A 22,581-nucleotide genomic window follows, 5' to 3' on the forward strand; every position below is an offset into this window, starting at 1 on the left:
CACCTTAGTTGTGCTCCTTGCAGTTCAAGGTTATTTCTAGCATGGCTTTTAATACTGAACATACCCAGTGCAATAGGACATGACCATTCTAGGTAGGTGTAAGAGTGCATGTATGACTGGTGAGTTAGAAGGGACTTTGTACTTTAAAGTTAATGCTTTGAAACCATCAGTCTTAGGATATTGATTCTTAGTTAAGTTCTGTTTCTGTTAGTTACCTGGGTTTTTTTGGTCTTAATATATCCTTTTCCTATATTGCACATTTCCAAATGCTTTCTGAGCTGTTTCCAGTCTCTCAGACTGTAAATTAACCTTTAAACTGGATTTATTTTCCCATTGCTATGATCTATCTACACTGGCAGGATATAATTTGAAAGGCTTTAATGCATTCCTTTAATTGTTTGAGCTATGCCAAACAGATTGCATGAACACTGGGATGTGTCTGGGCATACCTGTGCTAGCATACACATTCATATTTTCCTCCCACTGTATTAGAGAGCATTTAGTGGGGCTTTATGGTTGAGAAGGGGCTGGAATGTGGATGAAGTTGTAGCAGTTTATTTGGCAATAGAGGTTAAGGATGCATCTTGACAGTCTAGAACTTCAGTATAATACCAGAAATGCAGAAAGTGGACGTCACAGAAAAGGGTTGAGTGACATGGGTAGTTATTTCTCCTGTTTACACTGAGCCTTTAGAGCGTGGCTGGCAGTTCCTTGAGCTGTACCTTCTAGTTATTTTGAGAATCGGAGAGAGCTGTGCACAGGACTCAACACCAGATTTTTAGGAGCTTGGATGACTAGTTTTCTAGGGTTTTTCTTCTTATAAAGGTTTATCTTCCTTTTAGAATGCAACGGTGTGTGTGTTTGCCCTTACTAAAAACTAAAGATTACATAGATTGCTAATTGTGCATCGGAATGCCTAAGAGGTCCTTGTGAGAGAGAACTCTCAGCTGTTTTCTGTATCATTTAAGGAAACATGGAATATGTAAAATACATAGGTAGACTGAAAGCGTCTTCTTGACTTCCTCATCACTCTGTCAAATGCTTGTATCTTACCTGAGGCTGGAGGAAGTTTCTCCAGCCTACGGAAGCCTTCCTCCAACTTAAATGGCTCTTCCGTTGGAGAGAGTCGTGTACATTGGAGGAAGGCTACTTACGTTTGAGGAAGCCTTCAAATTCTGCTTATTGGGTAGGATATATGCTTTTCTTTGGAAGCAATGGGGTTGCATGACTTTCTTTATACTTGGTTTCTAGGTTTAAAGTCACGAGCTAAAAAACGGTTCTTCAGAGTGTTACGAAAATTGCCAATTATTGGCACTGTGGTGAGTATTGACATATCAGCTTAGTTAATTTCTTATTATTGTTCTTACCAGTTTCTTTAATGTTCAAAACAGCAAAATGAATAAAACTGCATACAGACATATATGTAACTGCTAGTGCCTTGTGTGTTAACATAAAATTTAGTTAAAAAAATAAAATCAGTAGCCAGTTATTTTCCCTTCCTCGGCAGTGGTCTTCGCAAACTTTCCTAAATAATAATAACCTTTTAGTTAGACATGCACCCTTTGGTAGGCAGTTTGGCTGGTAAACAGTAACTGCGAATATTCCATACTCTTGCAGAAGATGAGAAAGGAAGAGGTAAAAACAAGGTGTCTCCAGCTACTCTTGGCCTCTAGGGAAGTTTATAGGAAATCTTTCAAAGGGGCATGAGAGAGATAATAGATAGCAACCTCTACTTCCATTACAGTATCTACTTAAGAGCAGTTTCTCATATCTTCATTCATAATAAGATTCTTAGGCAACATATTTTGAGCATATGGAAGAGAAATGTTACAAGAGTTTCATCATACATTGTCTAAAGGAATGTCTGAAGAATGGAGGCTGAAAGTGTCCTACAGTTTCATCGTAAGCATAGTTTCACCCTTCTACGCCCGTTCACTTCAGTAGACTTAGAAGAGTATACCTCTGTTCAGGATTGCAATTTTGATTGCCATCTAGCCCATCCTTGGGCACCAGCAACCCCTCTCCTCATCTCTCCTTTAAGCTTCCCTTTCCCAGCCTTTTCCCAGCCTTTTCCCTTTCCCAGCCTTTTCCCAGCCTTTCCCAGCATCTGCCCCCACTGTGTCCTCTGCTTTCTAGCTCATGGAGGGAGGTGAGTACCCCTGCCCGTATCCTCAAAAAGTCAAATTTGGTTCTGTACTGTGCCTTGTTTGGCTCCTGAGCCATGTGTTGGTGACCATTTGTAAGAGCTAAATACTTGCTTGAGGTCACCCCAGTACATTTCATGGCCACTGAGGATTAGGGCTGGGGAGATACTGCATCAAGTTTAATACCGTATTACTGTGGAAGTTTGGTATGTGACAGTGAAGAGAACTTAGTATTAGTCCTTGGGTCTGTGTTAGAGATGAGCACGAACCAAAATATGAACCAAAGTTTGTCATGGATCAAGCCGGTTTGTGGTTTGCGAACTGGTGGTTGGTGGGAGCACTTTCCCCGCGAACAGTTATGAACTGCAAGGCAGTTCGTTGGTTTGTTTTTTCAGTTCATGACTGCAGACAGCCTGGCACCAATCCATCTATTCCCTACGAAATGGGGGGAGGGACTTATGCATATTTTTCCTCACAATAGGAACAGCAACAGGAAATACACATAGATCCTGCCTTTCCCAGGGTCCAAGCTCCCTGAAACTTGGAGGGTCTTTAGGGAACAGTAAGGGGTAGGGGCTCTGCAAATTTGGTCAATTTTGGACTTTGGGGAGGGCATTTTAGAGCCCCCAAGGAAGGCGTCCCCGGCCACCTCAGTTGTTCCTATTGCAACCTTGGGGGAGGGCATTTTAGAGCCCCCCCTTGCTGTCAGATGTTTCAGGGAGCTTGGACCCTGGGAAAGGCAGGATCTGTTTTTTCCCCCTTGTCAGATTTTTCCTCGCAATAGGAACAACTAGGGTTGCCGGGGGGCACCTTCCTTGAGGGGCTCTAAAATGACCTCCCTGAAGTCCAAAACTGACCAAACATGCAGGGGACCTACCCCTAACTGTCTCCTAAAGACCCCCCCCCCAAGTTTCAGGGAGTTTGGACCTGGGAAAGGCAGGATCTATGTGTTTTCCCCTTTGCTATCAGATTTTTCTTTGCAATAGGAATGACTGGGGTGGCAGGGGGGACCTTCTTTGGGGGACTCTAAAATGCCCTCCTTGAAGTCCAAAATAGACCAAATTTGCAGGGGACCTAAACGGTCTCCTAAAGCGCCCCCCCCCCCAAGTTTTAGGGAGCTTGGGCTCCGAGGAAAGGAAGGATCTATTTTCCCCCCCTTGCTGTCAGATTTCCCCCCGCAACAGGAACGACTGGGGTGGGGGGCACCTTCTTGGGAGGGGGCTCTAAAATTATTTATTTTATTTATTTCATTTATAGTCTGCCTTTCTCACTGAGATTCAAGGCGGATTACACGGTATGACATTAGTACAATCAGTATCAAGTACATTTCAATACAGTATCAAGGACATTTCCGTAAACATAGTATTAGCAAGAACCCAATACAGAGGAGAAAAAATACTGAAGCAGAACATAATCAAGTCTAGGACTAATATTAGACAACATGGAGCACTGGTGGTACATAGGAGTACATATTTAAAGCAGCAGATAATATGTAAGGCATTATAGTGATGAAGTCTATGGTCCCTAACTCATTAGCGAATCATCTGAGACCCCCATCCCTACAATACAGCCCTCTCATTTGAGTAAAAAGCCTTTTTGAATAGTTCGGTTTTGCATTGTTTATGAAAAGCCAGAAGAGTGGGGGCTCTTCTGACTTCCTCAGTCAGATCATTCCACAGGATAAGGGCCACCACAGAGAAAGCTCATGTACCAGTTGCTGCTGACTTCACCTGTGTGCAGCCTGGTATCTGCAGGAGACCCTGTTCAGATAAGCGAAGTTGACGTGAAAGAACATAGAAAGAGAGGCGGTCCCACAGGTATGTGGGACGAAAGCTGTGGAGAATTTTGTATGTAATAACTAATACCCTTGAACTGAGCACAGTAACTGATGGGTAGCCAATGTAGCGACTGTAGGATGGGAGTGATGTTCATGCTCCTGCACACTCCTGATAACAGTCGAGCTGCAGCATTTTGCACTAATTGGAGCCTCCTAGTTAACTTAGATGTAACCTATGTATAGAGCATTATGATATTCAAGCCTTGATGTTACCATAGCATGGATCCAAGTGGCCAGGTCAGCCATGTCAAGATAAGCCATCTTCCAGGCTAGAGTGAGGCTGTAGAAAACATTTTTTGCCGCTGCCTTAACTTGTTTTTCTAGTAATAACGCTAGATCCAGTATAACCCCTAGGCTCTTAACTGAGTCTGCAAGGTCAGACAAACTCCATCGAAAATGGGGAGTACAATGTCCTTCAAGATCTCTGCCTTTCCAACAAGTATCACTTCAGTCTTGTTTGGGTTCAGTTTCAATTTGTTGTTTTTCAACCATTTCACCACAGCTGTTAGGCAGCGATCTAAGATTTCTGCTGCATCCTGTGAGGACCAGGATAGCGAGATATAGAGTTGGGTGTCATCTGCATATTGATGACATCCAACTCCATAGCTGTGAATGAGTTCTCCTAAAGGCTTTACGTAGAGGTTGAATTACACAGGAGATAAGATTGCACCCAGCGGAACCCCATAAGATGGTTCCCATTCTGGAAATAGCTGATCTCCAACGGCAACCCTTTGAGTCTGCTCCAAGAGAAACGATTTAAACCAGTCCAGGGCACATCCTTTGATGCCCACTTCTATTTCTAAATGCCTCAACAGGATGGCATGGTCTACTGTATCAAAGGCTGCAGATAGATCCAATAAGGAGGCATGGCCTTTGTATATATTCAGATGGAGATCATCCACTAATGCTACTAGTGCTGTCTCTGTCCCATGCCCTGATCTGAAACCTGACTGGAAAGGGTCCAGAGCGCTAGAGTTATCCAAGAAGGTATGGAGTTGGTCAGCTGCTGCTCTCTCAATCACTTTGCCCAGAAAGGGCAGATTAGAGACTGGGCGATAATTGGCCACATCATTTTTGTCTATGGATGGTTTTTTAAGTAGCGGACAGATAACAACCTGTTTGAGCTGCTGGGGAAAGCAGCCCTGAGTTAGTGATTGATTTACAATAGACCTCAGTCGTTCACTTATGTGGTCCTTACTTGATGTTAATAGCCAGGATGGGTAAGGATTGAGAACACAAGTAGTAGCTTTCATAGACATCAAGATCCTGTTAAGATCTCTCATTGTAGTTGGTTCAAAGCAGTCCAAATGTAAGCTGGATGGTGTATTAAGCATTTTGTTTATCTCGTTTGCATTGCAGCTAGCATCTAGATCAGAGCATATTCGTGCTATTTTATCAGCAAAAAACTTAGCAAAGGTCTTGCAGCTAATTGTCTGTTCTTGGGACTGTAAAAGTTCAGAATTTGGGGTTAGGAGGTGTCTGGATATCTTAAACAATTGGGATGGTCGTGAACTAGACGAAGCAATAGTTGCCGAAAAATAACGTTTCTTTGCCGCTTTTATTTCTGCTTATAGGTCTTCTGGTGGGTTCTGTAGCATGTTCTATCTGCTACCATGTGAGTTTTTTGCCAGTGCCTTTCTAGACGTCTTCCAACTCTCTTTATGTCAGCCAGCTCCGTGGTAAACCACGGGGCTGGTGTCCATCCCAAGGGCCGGAGCGGTCAATAGGGAGCAATGGTGTCAATAGCTTCAAGGAGCATTGCATTCTACATTCCTACAGCAGCTACCATGGGGCATGTGTCTGGGATTCTAAAATCCCCCAAGGCATTTTGGAATCTAGAAAGGTCCATGAGCCTTTGTGGGCGAATCATTTTAACTGGACCCCCAATTTTGCGGGGAGTTTTGCGGGCTATATTAACTTTTGCCTTCAGCAGATGATGGTCTGACCATGATTCAGGCTGAACCTCCAATGTTGAAACAAGGTTTTCTCTTAAAGGCTCAGTGCAAAATGTTAAATCTAAGGTGTGGCCTCTTTCATTTGTAGGGCCTGTCACAATTTGTGAGAGGACCAGGGTTGCCAGGGAAGCTATAAATTCCTGAGCTGGGTCTGACTTTGAACACTCAGCATGGATGTTGATGTCTCCCAGAACAATAAGTCTAGGTGTCTCCAACACCATGTCTGCTAGCAGCTCTGCCAACTCAGAAAGGGTGCTTATGGAGGAGTCCAAAATTGACCAAATTTGCAGGGGACCTACCCATAACTATCCCCTAAACACTCCCCAAGTTTCAGGGATCTTGGACCCTGAGAAAGGCAGGATCGATAGGTTTTTCCAGTTGCTCTCAGATTTGGAGGTCTGTAACTCGGACATCCGACATCGACTCTACATCGTAGTTGAACGGTGGTAGGAGGAGAGGCTACTGAAGATTCCTGGTGAGTTTGGCATCTCTGTTTGTCCCTGGGGCTGTTTAACAGCCCCCGGAAATGAACTGAACTAACCAAATGAACTGGTTTGCAAACCAAGGCAAGTTCGTGAAGTTCATGGTTCGTGGAACACGATGAACCATGAACCTCGATGAACCGCCATTTTTTTGGTTCGTGCTAATCTCTAATCTGTATCACAGTATTGCAGATCTGCATTTTGAAGAGCATATTAGAGTGCAAGAGAGAAGATCGGTTAAGTGGCTTCTCTCTGAAGATCAACTTTCAACCACCATGAAGATATTAAAGGATTATATAAAATGTGGACCTCCAGTAGTAGGCCAGTACTAACATTCAAGCGTAAGCTGTTACAAGGACTCTGCAATTGAAACCATCTCCAGGATGGAAAGAATTCATCTTGTAGGTTTTGTACTTTTCTTTTCTTGTAGATAAAGAATTATTTTAACAAGGCTTTGGATGACGTGAAGTCTAATTTGTCTTTTCTGCAAGATGGAAAGCCCTATATCAAAATGCTGCCTGCCAAAGGCCTGAGCCAGCCAGAAGTGTTAGAGAAGTTGAAAGATTACAGCTCAATGGGTATGTCTGAGAGTATTCTGGTATCATAAACTTGTTTGATGGTTTCATGAGTTCATGTGTGAAAAGTGCTGGTATAACTGACAGAATTTTTCTGTCCATTACTGACACCCTTCTTTCCAAATAGTTTCTCTTTGGTTCCAAAGAGGACAAGATAATGGCTGTGGTAAACAAAGAAAGCTGGCTGTGGTCTCATAATATTAGAGGAATGCAATGAATTACATTGGTATGCGGAAATCTTAAGTTGGTTTATGCATTTTGCACCTCATTCCAACATTATGTAAAAGGAATAGTTTTTGCATTTGCTTGCAGGATGCATGGGTGTAAAACCTGATTACTTGTACTTTATTTTAATTTTTTTGCATATAGTTTTCGTTCGAGAGAGCTGAAGCTATTGGCTGTTTTGGTTAAGGTGCATTTGTGTTGCATTTTGAAAGTGTTTACCCACTGCAAAGCAAAAGAATGTGAACAATAAACCTGAATATCAGCCAGTTTTTATCTTCATGTTTCTAGGAAAAGTACGCTGGGAAGATGGCACGGTTTCAGGAACAGTTTACAGCGGGGAAGAAAAACTCACTAAACTACTAGTGAAGGTAATGCAGTGTGTATATAATGTTATAGAATGTGTTTGGGTTTTTTAAAAAAGAAATAGTTCAGGTGAGATGAGTTTTGACCTAAAAGATAGTTATTAAAAATCCCCCACTTCATTCATCAGAAGACAAAAATTTAGAGAAATGCATGCATTGGTTGAAATAGCTGTGGAGTAGATTACCACAAGAGATACTGGGCAACACGTTGCTGTATAGATATTCAGGAAGAGATAAAAACATATGTTGACAAGGCACATAGTATATCAGAAAGGAATGAATTTACTGGCTGTGTCCTGCTGGGGCTTTATTGCAGTTGACGCTGGTAGTGTGAGGCACTGATTGTATCATACTTAATAATACTGTTTTGAGAAGCCATGCTAATTCATTTTGGCCCTGCATTTCAGGAAACCTGCTGTGCCAGTCTTTGGTTTCTGTAAGAGGCTCAGCTGTGCTGTGTTGCCCACTTAGGATCCAGTATTCAATTATTCAAATATTCAAGCTAAATTTGTGACAGGTTAAAAGGGTCCAAATGATGCCCCCCCCCCGCCCAGTAGGCCTGAACACTACAGTGACTACTTAGGATGAGGAAACCCATACAAAGAATATCTTTCTATATGTAAAGAATGTCATCTGTAATTGGTATTTAATTTTGCGTAAATTATGTAAGTTGTATCACACAAATCAATATGCGTATTAGAAACGTGGAGAAAGGTAGGCAGAGCTTACACATTTGTTTTGGCAATGTCCTCTGGTGAAAACGTTTTGGTCTGGTATTTTTATAAAAAATTATCACATTACAGGGATTACTGTGCCTTTAGATCCTAAGGTGGCATTCTTGAGACTAGTTAATGCATCTCGTCCAAAAGTCTGTATAAGGATGGTTCTTGACATGTTCACAGCTGCAAAATTGCTACTAACAAAAAATTGGAAAACTAGTAAACTCTCACAATCAGATTTTGGGTTCAAAAAGTCTGTGGTACCACAGAACCATGAAAGTTGTCAGAACTTTTTCAATTAAGAGAGGTTCATATTAAAAAAGTGTATTTTTCTGACAGCTGGAGGTTCTTTTTTGAATTTTGCAGAAAGGAATAAAATATAACATTAGATTTGTACAATTGCAAGTCAATTTTACATTAAACAGGATAATGGAAATGAGTAAATAGTTAAGAATGAATGTTAATTAAGTAATCGTTCCATCAACAATCTTTAAATTTTGAAATGGCAATATTGTAATTCTGGTTTATCATTTGTGTTGAGGGTGGGTTTCAAAATGATAAAAATGTGATTTGATATTCTATTGAAAATTTTTTTTTGAAATAAAAATTACTTTAAAGAAGAAAGTCTTCCACCCATTTTTCTGTTCTGCATTTAATTTAAAAGACAATTCAATAGACATTACTTCTTCTGGTGCAAATCTTTTCAGATATGTACCAGTCCCTGCTAGACTAATACATTTCCTGCTTAATATAATGCTAACCCTAGCCCTTGAACAGACCAGTGTCTTAGTGGCAAGGTTATGCAACAATGTCTAATAAATCAAATCAGATCAAAGTCCAATGCATTTTTGGGCATTATCTGCAGTGGCAAGTGTTAGTGTGTATGTCTGGTTTTTTCTTTCCCCCCTTCATCAAGTAAAAATTTGTGGGGCATCTACAATCTGGCAAGTGTGTATTTGCGAAGGAGGGTTCTTTCGGAGTTCTTTGCATGCTTCCTGATGCTGCTGCTTTCCATTTTCCAGGGTGTCTGAACTAATTAGACTCCAGTACTAGTTTCAGACTGGAAGGCTCCTCTCAGATGGACATGTTCATCATTGTATGAGGAATCTCTGGAGAAATAAGGAGTGTTAATTGAGAGGAGGCTGGAGAAATAGCTTAATTGCATGGGGAAAGTTGTAGTTCACAGGTGGCTAACCTGTGACACCTACAATGGATGGTTAATAGCTCACCTGGATAGGAGCTGCAGAATCCAGAGGTTTGGCTATACCACACAGTTAGCCCTGCGTTCCTGCCTGGTTGCCCTGTGATATGCTGCTGTCTGATTCCCCTTTAGTAGACTAGAAGTAAAACAACTCCGAAGGTACAGTGGCCTGCATATGTGCTGCATTGGAATGACACTCTTAGAAGTTAAAGATGTCACCAGAAAGAGTAGCCATTGGTCGTTGTAGGTTAGTATGGGCAAAGTCTGTTTACTTTGTATTAATAATTGATAGAGGGGAGCTGTTCAGGTGCATGTGGAACATGCTGTATAGTTATGTAGGAAATGTTTGTATAACACCCAAATTTATACATACACGGATACATACATAAGATTGTTCTTCAGGATCTTCTTTAACCTTGTGATATCTGCAAGTCACAATTGTGTGTACAGCATGCTAGAACAGTAGAATCATGCAAGTTGAGCCAATTCGTATGCTATTCTTTTATTTAGCCTATTTTGCAATGTTTACTCTTTTGTCAGATTTATTTTAGTTCTGCTGATCATGACTGAGGCAAAGATGGGGAACAATTCGGTCACTATGCATTAACATTTTGTCTCCAGCCACTGGAAATCTTATTCAATAATTCCTTCCGTTTCTGAGGCTCCAGCAGGCATTACCTACCTTCCAAAGTCTCTTTGTAGCCTTAGGGGCTACACATCTTTGCATAGGGACTCTTGAGAGTCTCAGGAAACTGAACATCAATATAATTTCCCCCTTTTTCTGTGCTCCTGTAGAATTACTGTATGAACATAGTCCTGCCTCATACCTCTTTTTCACCTTTTATTCAGTCGATTAGCTGTTAGTCTTTTCATGCGATTTTTTATTTCTTCTAAGCATATACATATTGCAAACCAAGCAAGAAAATGTGAGGCTGGGAGTGCGTGTTTGTGTTCCCATACCACTCCATTTTTCCTGATTTCTGTGTTGCCCCTCTTAATTGAAATTGATGGGAGATGTCTCTGCCCCAATTCCAAGACTCGGATGTGCATCTTTTCACTTCCTAGAGTGTCTGAATTCAACATGGGAAGCCTATCTATGTTCTTTAAAGCTCTGCCCTAGGGTTTCCCATTACACAGACAATATGTTTCAGCATGGAGCAGCCTCAGTTCTGGTTCTCAAATGCATGCTTGGAGACGGTATAGCAATATGAGCATGCTTGACCAAGTGCGATGAATCACAAACTGTTGGTTTGTGTAAGGAAGGATGGATGTTCTTCCTAGCGATCTAGCAAAGCTGGTAAAATATTTCTTATTTCTAGGTGCCTGGGATTTTCCCTGTCCTGTCTCTAAAATATGACATAACTGCCCTTCAATAAAATCCTCTTAAGAACTATGGAGAAAAGTCCTTATATTGAGAAGCTGGTGAGCTGGCATGTGGCTATTGTTTCTTTAGGGTGTGTCTTCTTCACCAGCCTTCCCTCATCTCCATATACTTTTTTTTCTTTCTTTCATCACAAGCAGCCGGGATGTCTTTTCATATATATGGGTTATTCTATTTTCGTTCCCATCCCACCCACATTTGCAATACCTGTCTGCACCACTTCTGTGTTCGTGCATGGTTTTTCCAAAGCTAAATTTAACTTCCAAGATATGCATAAATCCCTTTATACATACATTTCTTTCCATGTTCTCTGGCAAGTCTCTGAAGTCAGCGAAACATGCTGCTGTATTCTTGAGAGATCTAAGAGTGCATATGCTCTTAAACTTCCTACCCTTGTTTAAATCACTTGATTTTTGTGAGGTTGAAGTTGAAACAGAATCTAGATTAAATCATAGTTTTTGTTTTAAATTAGGTATGTTGTTCCACTTCAATATATAAAAAAGTGAAAACATATTAAAGATTTTTGCTTACAGGCCAGAATTGGAATTATACAGTGCTAGTATCTGGGTTTGTAATGACAGCTGATGCTAAAGCATAAACCTTATTTGTGTACATTTCTCTTCTCTGAATAAAGTGGCTCTACTGAATGGTTAGCGTCTTCTTATGTTACCTGCTACATCCACATAAGTAGCTATCGATATGCTGGAATCGTTACGATGCAAGGTAGCTGGAATGTCCAGTGTTTCCTTTTTCTCACATTCACCTAAATTTGGTCTTCAGTACCTTTTTAGTGAAGCCCAACAATCTTGTTGTGCTTCCCCCTTCCCAGAACAATCAAATCCCCTTTATTTAGGATTATATGTGAAATATGTGAAATAACACAGCTTAGATGGAAGGGATTTTTTTGCATAGTTTTACACTCGTTAAGAGTTTGACCCTGAATACATGGGATAGTTCAGAGAAGTGCCTTGTGTGGTCTAGGAAGTTAATATACCTTGGGCTTGGTCATAGACTACTGCAGGATCTGGAAAAGGAAATGGAGGATGTTTTTAGTAACCATTAAAGAAGGATCCAAATGATAAAGGCATAAAATATGATTGGCTCAAGATTCAGGATATAACTATATATTGCAAACAAACATATGTATGAAGTCCTGACAGTTTTTTTTTTTACAATCTGCTTCAGGAGGGTACAATTTAGAATATGCAAGGGGGTGCTTAATCTTCTATTCCACACTGTCTTGACAACCTACCTCTCTCCCCAACCAGGATTCCAAGCCATGTTTACATTTGTACATGTGTACATTTGTAAACATGTACATGGAATCCCCTCAGGAAAAAACCTGCCACTGGAGTAAGCAAAGTTTGAAGTCTTCCTTTAGTCTAATGACTAATGAGTCTTTCTCCAATGGAAGAGCTGCTTAAGCTGGAGGAAGACTCCTTAGGTGGGAGGAAGTTCCTCCTGCCTAAGGTAAAATGTATGGTCAGAATTTGGAATGGTAATTTGGAACAGGGAAGCAGTAAGCAGGAACAGGTTAAATGTGTTCACAACAAATCTGCTATCTTGCCATTCTGAATAGCCCTCTCATGATGTGACTCTTCTGTTTTTATTTCTATTAAACACGCACGCACAGACACAAAATTTGGGTTTTGCATGTAATCTGTATATCGGCTCCTCTTATACTTCTTTTGTAAAGTTCTAAGTTGGCAAGTGGAGAACAAAACCTGAAAATAGGCGTGGACTGTGGAGCAGAAAGTAGTTCTGCGTACTAAAACATCACACCAGTGTCAGCTGAGTGCGTATGCCATGTTAACTTCCGTACTGCCCATCCTCTGAACGTGCACTGTGAGTCAGTGAAAACAACTCATTTCAATGCAGTTTGTACCCCGTTATGTGAAAGCCATCTTTGTAAGATGCGTTTTTTTTAGTTACCATGTGCACTGGCTTCAATTCAGCAAATCATTAATGTATCTAAATGTTTTCTGTTTTCTTTGAAAGGGGAATTCAGCAAAGAAAGAAGCATATATATATATATTTATCTTTCAAAAACGGGTATCTGCTTCTTCTCCTCTCAGTTCATTAGAACATGACCAGAGAACAGCCCCCCCCCCTTTCTCCCTCTGAGGCGGAGGACATCTTGGGTGATTCCCACCATCCAATCAGGGAGGCAGGAACTAACTTTCTTCCTCTTCCTGTCTAGCCTGTGGGACCACCCTCTCTTCAGTTCTGTTCCTGCCTCCAGGGAGAGCAGTTCTGCAGCAGACTAGCTCTGCTGCCTTTTTTTCTCTTTATCTCTTATTTATCTTTCTTCTTCCTCAAATCATTCTTTACCTTACTCCTTACTTACTTCATTACCTTACTCTCCTCCCATTTCCTCTTCTTTTACTCCTCTTGCCAAAGAATGAAAAGAAGAGGACGAGATGGTCTCTAGAGAGTCATCGGACTCTGAGGAAAGCTTCATGGAGAAGAATTTGGGCTGTTCCCACGGAGAGCCATCCTTCCGGTGGCGGGAACAGGCCCAGCCAGCACCAGCATGCCTCTGAGGCTGTATGGGTTCCCTGGCAAGGAGAATACGGGCTGTTCCCATGGAGTGCCGTCCTACCGATGGCGGGAACAGGCCCAGCCGGCACCAACATGCCTCTGAGGCTGTATGTGTTCCCCGGCAAGGAAATGGCCTTGGAAGAGACGCAGGCCTCTCAACAGCCCCCTCTTCCACAGAGGGAGCTTGTTCAAACAGCGCGCCTCAGCCAGCCAGCTGAGAACAGCGCCACCTGGTGGAGCTCAATTTTGGCGGGAAACAATGCAACACACTTGCCAATCTCCTGGCAGGAGAACATGGCTGAAACATAATCCAGACACCCAGAGCTCCAGCCGACAAGCCCAGGAGGGCCACGTAAGTGTTCCCCTGAGCGTGTTATATCTCCAGAATTCCTGTCAGCAATTAGACTGACTGTGAGGGAGGAAATCCTGTTACTTTACCAGTCAGAAGCACCTTGGCCCTATAAAGATTCCAGGAATCTCCTCAGCCCTGGCTCCATGTGAATGTGCCCATGCCAATCTCCTGGCTGGAGATTTTACAGCAGGCCTTTCCCCTTTGGATTTAGCCCTGCTTTTACAACAGGATCTAGCCCTGCCTTTCCCTGTCAGATGGGTAATGTATAAAGGGCGCAATTTTGCCGGTGTCTTTGAACCTTTTAACTCTTAAGACTAACCAGGAGAGAGGAAATAGTGGTGTGGTGTCTACCTCCTCCCTCCATGAGTAAGGCTGTAGCTCTGTGGAAGAGCTTCTGCTTTGTATGCAAAAGATCCAGGTTTGTTCCCAATTAACTCCAGTTTAAGAGTTTAGGTAGATGAGGAGAAAAACCTCTTTCTGAGACCCTGGTGACCTGCTGCCAGTCTGAGGAGATAACACTGACCGATGGTCTGAGTCAGAATAAGGCAGTTTGCAACGTTTATCAGTCAGGGATCCCCACGGAGCAGGGGGATCGCCCTCAGATAGAGTTTGTAATGACAGGGAGAAGGATGAATTCCTTCAGATGTGGCAAAGAAAGAAATATCCCTACCAGAGCAGTCAGTCCAGCTGTCAGAATCTGAGGTCTACCAGAATTTACACCTAAGACATTCTCAGCCTTAGAGCTGTAAAAATTAGCCTTGGGGGAGTAGGACCCTTAGACTGGGAATACCAAATCCAGCCCAGGGAAACGAGTCACTTCCTCGTGAAGGTTCCTCAGAAAAGGTCCTCCCATTTCCAGAATATTTGTGGAGAAGGTTCAAGGCTGAGTGTTCTACACCATAAGCCAATTAATAATCCTCAAACTTGGTCCCCCCAAAAAACTGTACTTACTACCTTTCTTTGCTATGAGTTGTTGCAGGTACCTGCGATGGAACCTCCAGTGGCTACTCTTCAGTCATCTGGGCTCTGGTCAGAAGATGGGTAAGGATCAGTCAGAGACCACTTAGACAAGAAGAGAGAGGCCATGCTAACAAGAGCTCACGAGGCCATGACCATGGCTATTAAGGCTACAGCTATTGTCTCTATTGCCTCAAGAGTGTCAGAAGTATGGATCTGGAAACTGATCCAACTCCTCCTGTACAACAATAGCTGCCCCCATTGAAGGGGCAAACAGAAATGTAAGGGTCAATACCTTCAAGGCAGACATCATCCTGGATACATTTACCTTTTTCTTCTAGGATTATGGTCTTGACAGCAGTGACAAGCTGGCACACTTGAGTAAGAGCATGGCCAGCAGATTCACACTCTAAAAATATCATCCTGGCTTACCTCTTTCAGAGAGACAAGCTATTTGGGGGTGCCCTGGGAAAGATCTAGATTGAGACCTAGGACAGAAGAATGTGTTGCCAAAAACATTCAAACAATCTGAGAGGAGATCCATTGGACCTCAGCCTTTTATTCATAACACGCACTACTAAGGTCCAGACAAGATTCCAAATGGCCATCCTGAGGTTAATCTAGGCAACCCTTTAATAAGGGGGGTCTTTTTAAGACCACACTTGTAGTATAGCAGTTAAATAACTGAACAGTGATGCAGTCCTCTGCAGGTTTACTTCTCACTGCTGCCATGAACTTTCCATATGGTCTTGGATAAACCAGTCCTCTCAGTCCCAGCTCTCCAGCTGTATTGTGGGGATAATGCTTACCTTTTCCCAAGATCAAACAGACAGTTCTCCACACGGGGAAAGAGATCAACCTTAATACCCAGATCTCTAAGACAGAACTTGCTAGCTGTCCCGTGAGAGGCCAACTACTCTTTACCATCAAGCTTAGGTTGACAAGCAGGCAGGCCTTACACATAGTCTCACAAGGCTATTCCATACAATTTGAAAGCTGCCCTCCAGAAAGGGGTCTACTCAATCTTCTTCTCAGTCCCTAAAAAGAATAGGGACTGGAGGGTGTTATTAGACCTCAAGTTTTTTGAACAAGTTTATCAAATTATATCACTTCTGAGCGGAGACTCTGGGCTCAGTCGCAGTGACTAATCAATCAGAAGAACACATGACATCTACAGATCTCACAGAGACATACCTCCATGTACCAATTCTGACGGCCCATCAAAATTATCTAAGATTTTATGTTTAAAAAAAAATTAAAAATAAAAATTGGCAGTTCTGAGCCATCCTGTTTTGGCCTGTCCGTCACACCGAGAGTATTTACAAAATTCATGATCAACCTCATCATATGTTTCAGAGACAGGGGGTATTCATGTTTCACTTGTACCCAGATGATCTCCTGATCGGTTCAAGAGAAAATCTCACCACAACACTCAATTCACCATTCAGTCCCTACAAGCTTGAACACCTGGGTTAGATCACAGTCACCAAAAGGGTTTTTTCTATCCCTCACCAAAGAAAAGGTCAGGAAGACCAAACTGCTGACTGAGACTGTCATCAGAGTGCATAATCACTTCTCACAACACTACTGAAACTGATGGGTTTGCTAGTTGCTACCTACAATGCAATACCTTTGGGGTCGTCTATAGGCAAGACCACTTCAGACCTTTCTTAGATCTCATTAACAACAGATCATGGAGAAGACAGATCTTCCCATTCAGATACCACTTCAGATCAAAACCCGTCTGAGCTAAGGTCACCAACCCAATACAAAGCAAAAGATTCATGATCCCTCGAGAACAACAAATATTTACAGGTGTAAGAATCAGGTTAGGCATGTCTCCCTATCAATGACGTAGGAAGGGGAGCAATTTGTCTGGCCCTGCTCCAGTTCAGAGCTCTGTATGGACGAGGTTGCAGACAAAATATATATAAACAAGCAGGGGGGATTCAAGACCTTGAAGTGACACAGGTGGCAGCAAGGATACTTACCTGGGAGGATGGTCATCTAGCTTCAATCAGAACTGTACACATCAAAGGCATATCCAATGCCCGGGCAGACTGGCTGAGGGGACAACGGGAATAGTCCCTTAAGAAACATCTCATAACATTGCACTTCACAACACCTCATGAACCTGTGTGCGCCCCAACACAGCCATCAACTACCGGGGTACATGACAAGATTTGTTCTACTCACAAGCAGCTGCCCTGACATTGCAGTGGCCATTAGGCCTCCTCTATGTATTACTACCCTTACTAGTAACAGACCATGCCTTTCCACCCTCCAACAGATGGTGATATTTCCACCTTTTACCCTACTGACCTCTTTGGTCAAGTTACAGCAGGGACCAATTTGGCTCCCTCATTTAGACTTACTCTGCTTAACCGTGTGGAAATAGAAAGGAACACCTTCCTAAGATGGGGATATTTCTGAGAGGTGGCCAACATTCTCCTAGCATTCAGAAAACAGTTTATGCTCAGAATTTACAACTCTTATTGGGAAGCCCTCACTCAGTAGACATTTTACACAGCCCTGACCAAGCATCCATTTGAACCAGTCAAGGATGTTCCCCTGAGAAGGCTGAGAATGAAGACTATTTTCCTTATTATGTTCGCGTCTGCCAGAAGATTTAGTCAGACCTGAACTCTGTATCTTTCCCAATGGTAAGGTGATGCCTCGTGCTGTCTTCCAAAACCGTATTCCAAACTGCATAGTTTGCAAGAAATAAGGCTACCATATTTATACCTGTACCCTAAATAGACGAGGGAGAGGCTCTGACACAACCTAGATGTCAGAAGGAGGATTAAGGCCTCTGCTCCGAATAGTGCAAATTAGAAAGTCAGTCTTACTGTTCTTAAATATATCTCATCTCAGTTTAGGGAAGAAAATGTCTTCAGCAGCAGTAGGTGCCAATAGCAAAACATACACTATCGAAACTCCTAAAAACTCTTTTCGCAGAGGTTCCTTGTGGAATACCAGCTCACTCTTTGAGCAATGCTACTACCAGTGCAGCGTTACACAGGAACACTTTTGTAGAAGAAGGCTGCAAGTTTGTCAGTCTTGACCTTATTAAGATGCTACAAATCGAATCTATATGATTCAGCGGACACCGACTATAGTGGAAAAGTACTGCAGTGCATGATCATGGACGAAGACCACATCCCACCCAGAAACTGGAAACTGCTTTGGGAGCACCCAAGATGTCCTCCGCCTCAGAGGGAGAACGGACCTTTGGACACTTACCGTGAAGGGTCCTTCTCCTCTGAGGAAAGGAGGACATCTTGCCCTCCCCGGGTCTCCGTCCTTCTCTACCCTGCTGCCTCATTCTTATACCTCCTCCGGGTTATGCTTTATTTACAGTACATGTTAATGCAACAGGTGTTTTTTCTCTCAGTATTAACAGTTGCTGATTGATAAATTCAATGTTACTGCTTTGTGGAGTCACCTGAACTGAAGAGAGGGTGGTCCCACAGGCTAGACAGGAAGAGGAAGAAAGTTAGTTCCTGCCTCCCTGATTGGATGGTGGGAATCACCCAAGATGTCCTCCTTTCCTCAGAGGAGAAGGACCCTTCACGGTAAGTGTCCAAAGGTCCGTTCTAGATGTCTGTTCATTCTTCAAGCCTGAATTCGCACGAATCTGGCTTCTTGCTGGCCTCTTGTGTGTCCCCTCCCCCTCTCATTCTCATGCGCAATGTGATGAAGGAACCCTCGTTTTAAACTAACTGCATCTACATGTGATGTATAAATGTAGTTGTACGCTTAACTGGAATTAGATTTCCTCCCAGAAATCAAGAATCTAAACCAAGGTTTAATCCAGGCTTAGAATCTTGTGTGTGTGTGTGTGTGTGTGTGTGTGTGTGTGTGTGTGAGAGAGAGAGAGAGAGAGAGAGAGAGAGAGAAGCACAAGCCCAGGCTTAATAACAGTTTGATATGACATCTGAGTGCAGCCCCTCCCCCTTCAAATAACAGGATTCTTTTTAGAAAATGATACACTATAGCAATAGTATTCACTGTTTGTTTGGTATAGTCAGGATTTTAGCACTCAGTGGAAAAGAACTCTGGGATGTCTTCATTAGACTTCAGTAAATTCAGTGTTCCTTGGTGGAGGGAGAGATCAGCAACTTCCTTCTGTAACAGAATGTGTGTGGATAGTTCAGGCTGTACTCACTGTTCTTTTGAGGGTGGGTTGGTGTGTGATTTTATTTACATCTCACATGTGCTCACAATCTATCTAATGTGCTGGTTTTGCTTCCTAAAGGTTTATGAGGAATTTGCATGGAGTAACCCTCTACATCCAGATATATTCCCAGGTGTGAGAAAAATGGAAGCAGAAGTAATAAGAATGACTTGCAACCTCTTCCATGGTGGACCCAATTCTTGTGGAGCAGTAAGTAAGATGGTCTCTTAATCATGATGATGATGATGATGATAGCAGCACTTACATACAACTCTTCTAGACAGATTAGTACCTTACCTAGAGTGGTGAACAAGTTAGTGTTACTATTCTCCCCACAATGCAGTTGGGGAGCTGGGGCTGAGAGGAGTGGCTTACCCAAGGCCACCTACTGAGCTCATGGCAGTAGTGGGATGTAATCGAACCAGTAGAGTGCTGACTGGCAGCCGAACCACTTAACCACTGTGCTACAGCAGCTTTCTGAGCTATTGTCTTTGTGTTTGTTGCCAGTTAATGCTTTGCTGATAGAAGGGCAATATGCAAATCTTATAAATAAATAAACAAATGGTGAACCCATTTATTACTGCTGGTGATATAGAAGGCCTCCAGTTTACCCACTGACTAGCTGTGGGTATGCAGGAGTACATTATTTGCTATCCCAGTTTGAGAGCTGCTGAACTAGTTAGATTTCATAAAGGCAGTGGTCGTGCTGCATGTTGAGTGAAGCTACTTTCAAATACCCGTTCAATTTATTCGTGTAGTTTCTAGCTAAATAGAGCATCAAGGGTAGTGGATGTCCAGTAACAAAAATTTGTGACAGAATTGCTTTCTTAGTCTTTTCTCCCTGGAGATAGCATAGGATAAATATGCTGGGATTTTTAACCAGTTTATAGAAAGATTTCTGATATGCCAAAAGTTAAGTTGCTAGCACTGGCGTTCTGTGCTGTTACCAAGAAGGGGGAAAAGATAAATAAGGGAGCTCATAGATCAACTTTTGTTCTGTTGCTTGAACAATTTCAAGCAGTCTTCTGCACCTGAGATACAGCTGCCAGTTCTCCACCTGGAAAAGTAACACACAATGCCCCACAACCTCTCAAAAACGGGAGGCGCCTCCTTGAGGACCCAGGAACCAGTAAATGCCTCTGTTCTCCATTACTTTCCAGCTGAGCTGAGGGGCAAGAGGGCCAACAACACAGCAGGACAGTTTCTGGTAGCCATCAGTTTGCAGTCACTGTTGAAGACTTTGAGCCAGAAACTTGGGGACCTGAGTAGGACTTGGCTGCTGAAAGGCCAGCAACCTCTCAAGCAGTAGCATAAAGAAGGCCACCGACGGTGCTATCCTATGCACAATTATGCCAGTCTAAACGTCTTGCTTTCATTGGGCTTAGACTGGAGTAACTCTGCATAGGATTCCACTGTGTGTGTTGCAGGTTATCATGGAACGTGCTGAGGGAAGAGACAGCTGCAAGATGATTCCAATGTTTCTAATTTTCTGAAGATAATCTTGCAAGTTTGCCTTCTCTCTTGTAATCTGGAAGAAATTTTGAAAAGAGGTTAACTGTTAAAAGGACTTTGTGGTAAGGTTGGAGGTTAATACTTTGCTTTGAATAGCTATTGTGGCATGCAGGCTGAAGATGAAGCATGGGATAAGATTTCTTTCTGCTAAGTCCAGATAATTGTTTGACTAGCCACACATTTTTATTAATAACACTAATATAGCATCCCCTCCCCAGCAAATGTTCAAAGTTTGCCTGGGGATGGAATAGCTCATTCTCTTAAGCGCTGCACCATGCTGGATCTTCAGAACTACAGTTTCTCTTTTGCACAGTCTTGCTGAAACATGGCTTGCAGAACAGTCTAAATACGTTTGATCTGTAGGTTAGAGTATATGTAGACTAACTAGACAGCCTTTATTTGGTGACTTTGCTATGTTGAATCATTCTGTTGGATCACATGCAACAGCTGCCTAGGTCTTTTTGCCCTATTACATAAATAGGTGGATTACATAGTCATCCCTTCCTCTTTATTGTGTTATCTTTGTCCTGCTTTTGTTCTTAATGTTTTTTTTCTTGTAACTAAAATGTGCATTTTTGAAATTCTCAGTGTCTTACTTCTGTTCTTTCATATAATTCTAAGCAGCTGGTATGTGGAGACTCAGCTACCTTGTTTCATTCTGAATGACTTGGTCTATTTTTCATTTCTGAGCTTTGATGGGCTTCAAGGCCATTCTCACAGTGCTTGGCTATGAGGCAGTACTCATGCCTAATGTACAAAAACGTAAAAGCATATACCTCTCCTTTTTGACTTTCCTGGAGCAACTGGGCATCCACAACCTCAGTAAATTAGTTCTTTGTTGCTTCAGAAATGTTTCAAGCCACACGACTTTGCTTTATAAAATGTTTACATCACATGCTAATGACTATCTCCCATGGGGAATTTTATCTTTTTAACCAGTTTTCAACCAGTTTCAACAAAAGTTATATCAACCAGTTGCAGAAATGCTTTGATTTTTTTAACAAAACCACGTATAGTTAAGTAAGCAACTTCAAAATAGACATCCCTTGTCTCTTAACAAGGAATTAGGGGTTGTTTAGGGGTTGTTTGGGGTGTGGGGAGGGGAGGATGATAGATCCATGGTTTACAGCATTAAGCAGCATTTGGCAGCAAAAGCTTTTATAAGAATCTTGAGTTGCTGTATTGGGTAACTTTGGCAGATGTGACTTGCCATTGGGAAATGAGATAAGGTTATGTAGGATGTCTTGTGTTGTGAAGAACACTGTTAATAGTGTTGTCCACCAGTTAAGACCCTTTTCTGAAGCCATGCTCTCTATGCCCCTCTTTGCAGAGGTGAGGCAGGTGGTGACCAGAGTCAGGGCTTTTGGAATGCCCTCCCCCCTGAGGCTCACCTGGCACCTACCTTACTTTCTTTTAGGTCCCAGGCTAAACATTCCTTTTTAATGGTTGTGGTTTAATGGTTTTGTTTTATTGTTAAACTGAAAGCTGCCTCCAGCAGGTCTCTGGAGAGGTGGCATATATATTTTTCCATATAAGTAAGTAAGTAAATAAATACATTTAAGCCTTAAACAACTTAGTGTTTTTTTTTTAAACGAAGGTGCTGTTTTGTGATGGAATAAGTTAAAGGGTTTCTGTGTAGTCACGCTGGCAGGAATACATGGTAGTGTGCATGTTCCCTTTGAAAGGTCTTTTTGTTTTATTTTGTAACTAATGCTAAAGATATGTAATAGTTCAGAGAGATCCAGGCACATAGCAGCTGCATATGAAAAATCTTAATGCTAAAGCAAGTTTTACTTTGTACGTTATCGAGAACTAGCTTGTTCTAACTTCTTATTTTTCTTAATGGATGACATAAGATCAACATTCCAAAACAAATGCTGTCTGTGCAGTTTTGCTTATTGTCTGCTGAACTCTTCCTCTTGTTAGCTGAAGGAAGTGGAGATGAATGTCTGAAAAGGCTGTCAGCTGTTGCTGAATCATATATAAAGATGTGATGCAATGTCCTGTGACAGTGATTCATACTATTGCAAGCAGTTACACTGTGCGTTCAAGTTGAGCACGAAAGTTTCAGAAGGTGGTAGGATATCATGTGTGCTAGTTCTGAAGTTTTCATGATTTGCAATTGTGCCCAGATTTTACTCAGTATTTACACAGTGAAGAA

The 22,581-nt window shown here is 42.2% G+C and overlaps 1 protein-coding gene across 1 annotated transcript in view; it reads left to right on the forward strand.

The window, feature by feature from the left end:
* The window catches only part of SGPL1 (sphingosine-1-phosphate lyase 1), a 69,446-nt gene that overhangs the window by 31,584 nt on the left and 15,281 nt on the right, over positions 1–22,581 (forward strand). The window contains exons 3-6 of the mRNA XM_054982361.1: positions 1,252–1,319; positions 6,849–6,996; positions 7,507–7,586; positions 18,990–19,118. Coding sequence (XP_054838336.1) covers positions 1,252–1,319; positions 6,849–6,996; positions 7,507–7,586; positions 18,990–19,118 — 425 coding nt within the window. The remainder of the gene's footprint in view (positions 1–1,251; positions 1,320–6,848; positions 6,997–7,506; positions 7,587–18,989; positions 19,119–22,581) is intronic.

Source organism: Eublepharis macularius, chromosome 6 (assembly GCF_028583425.1).
Source record: "Eublepharis macularius isolate TG4126 chromosome 6, MPM_Emac_v1.0, whole genome shotgun sequence".
NCBI lineage: Eukaryota > Metazoa > Chordata > Lepidosauria > Squamata > Eublepharidae > Eublepharis > Eublepharis macularius.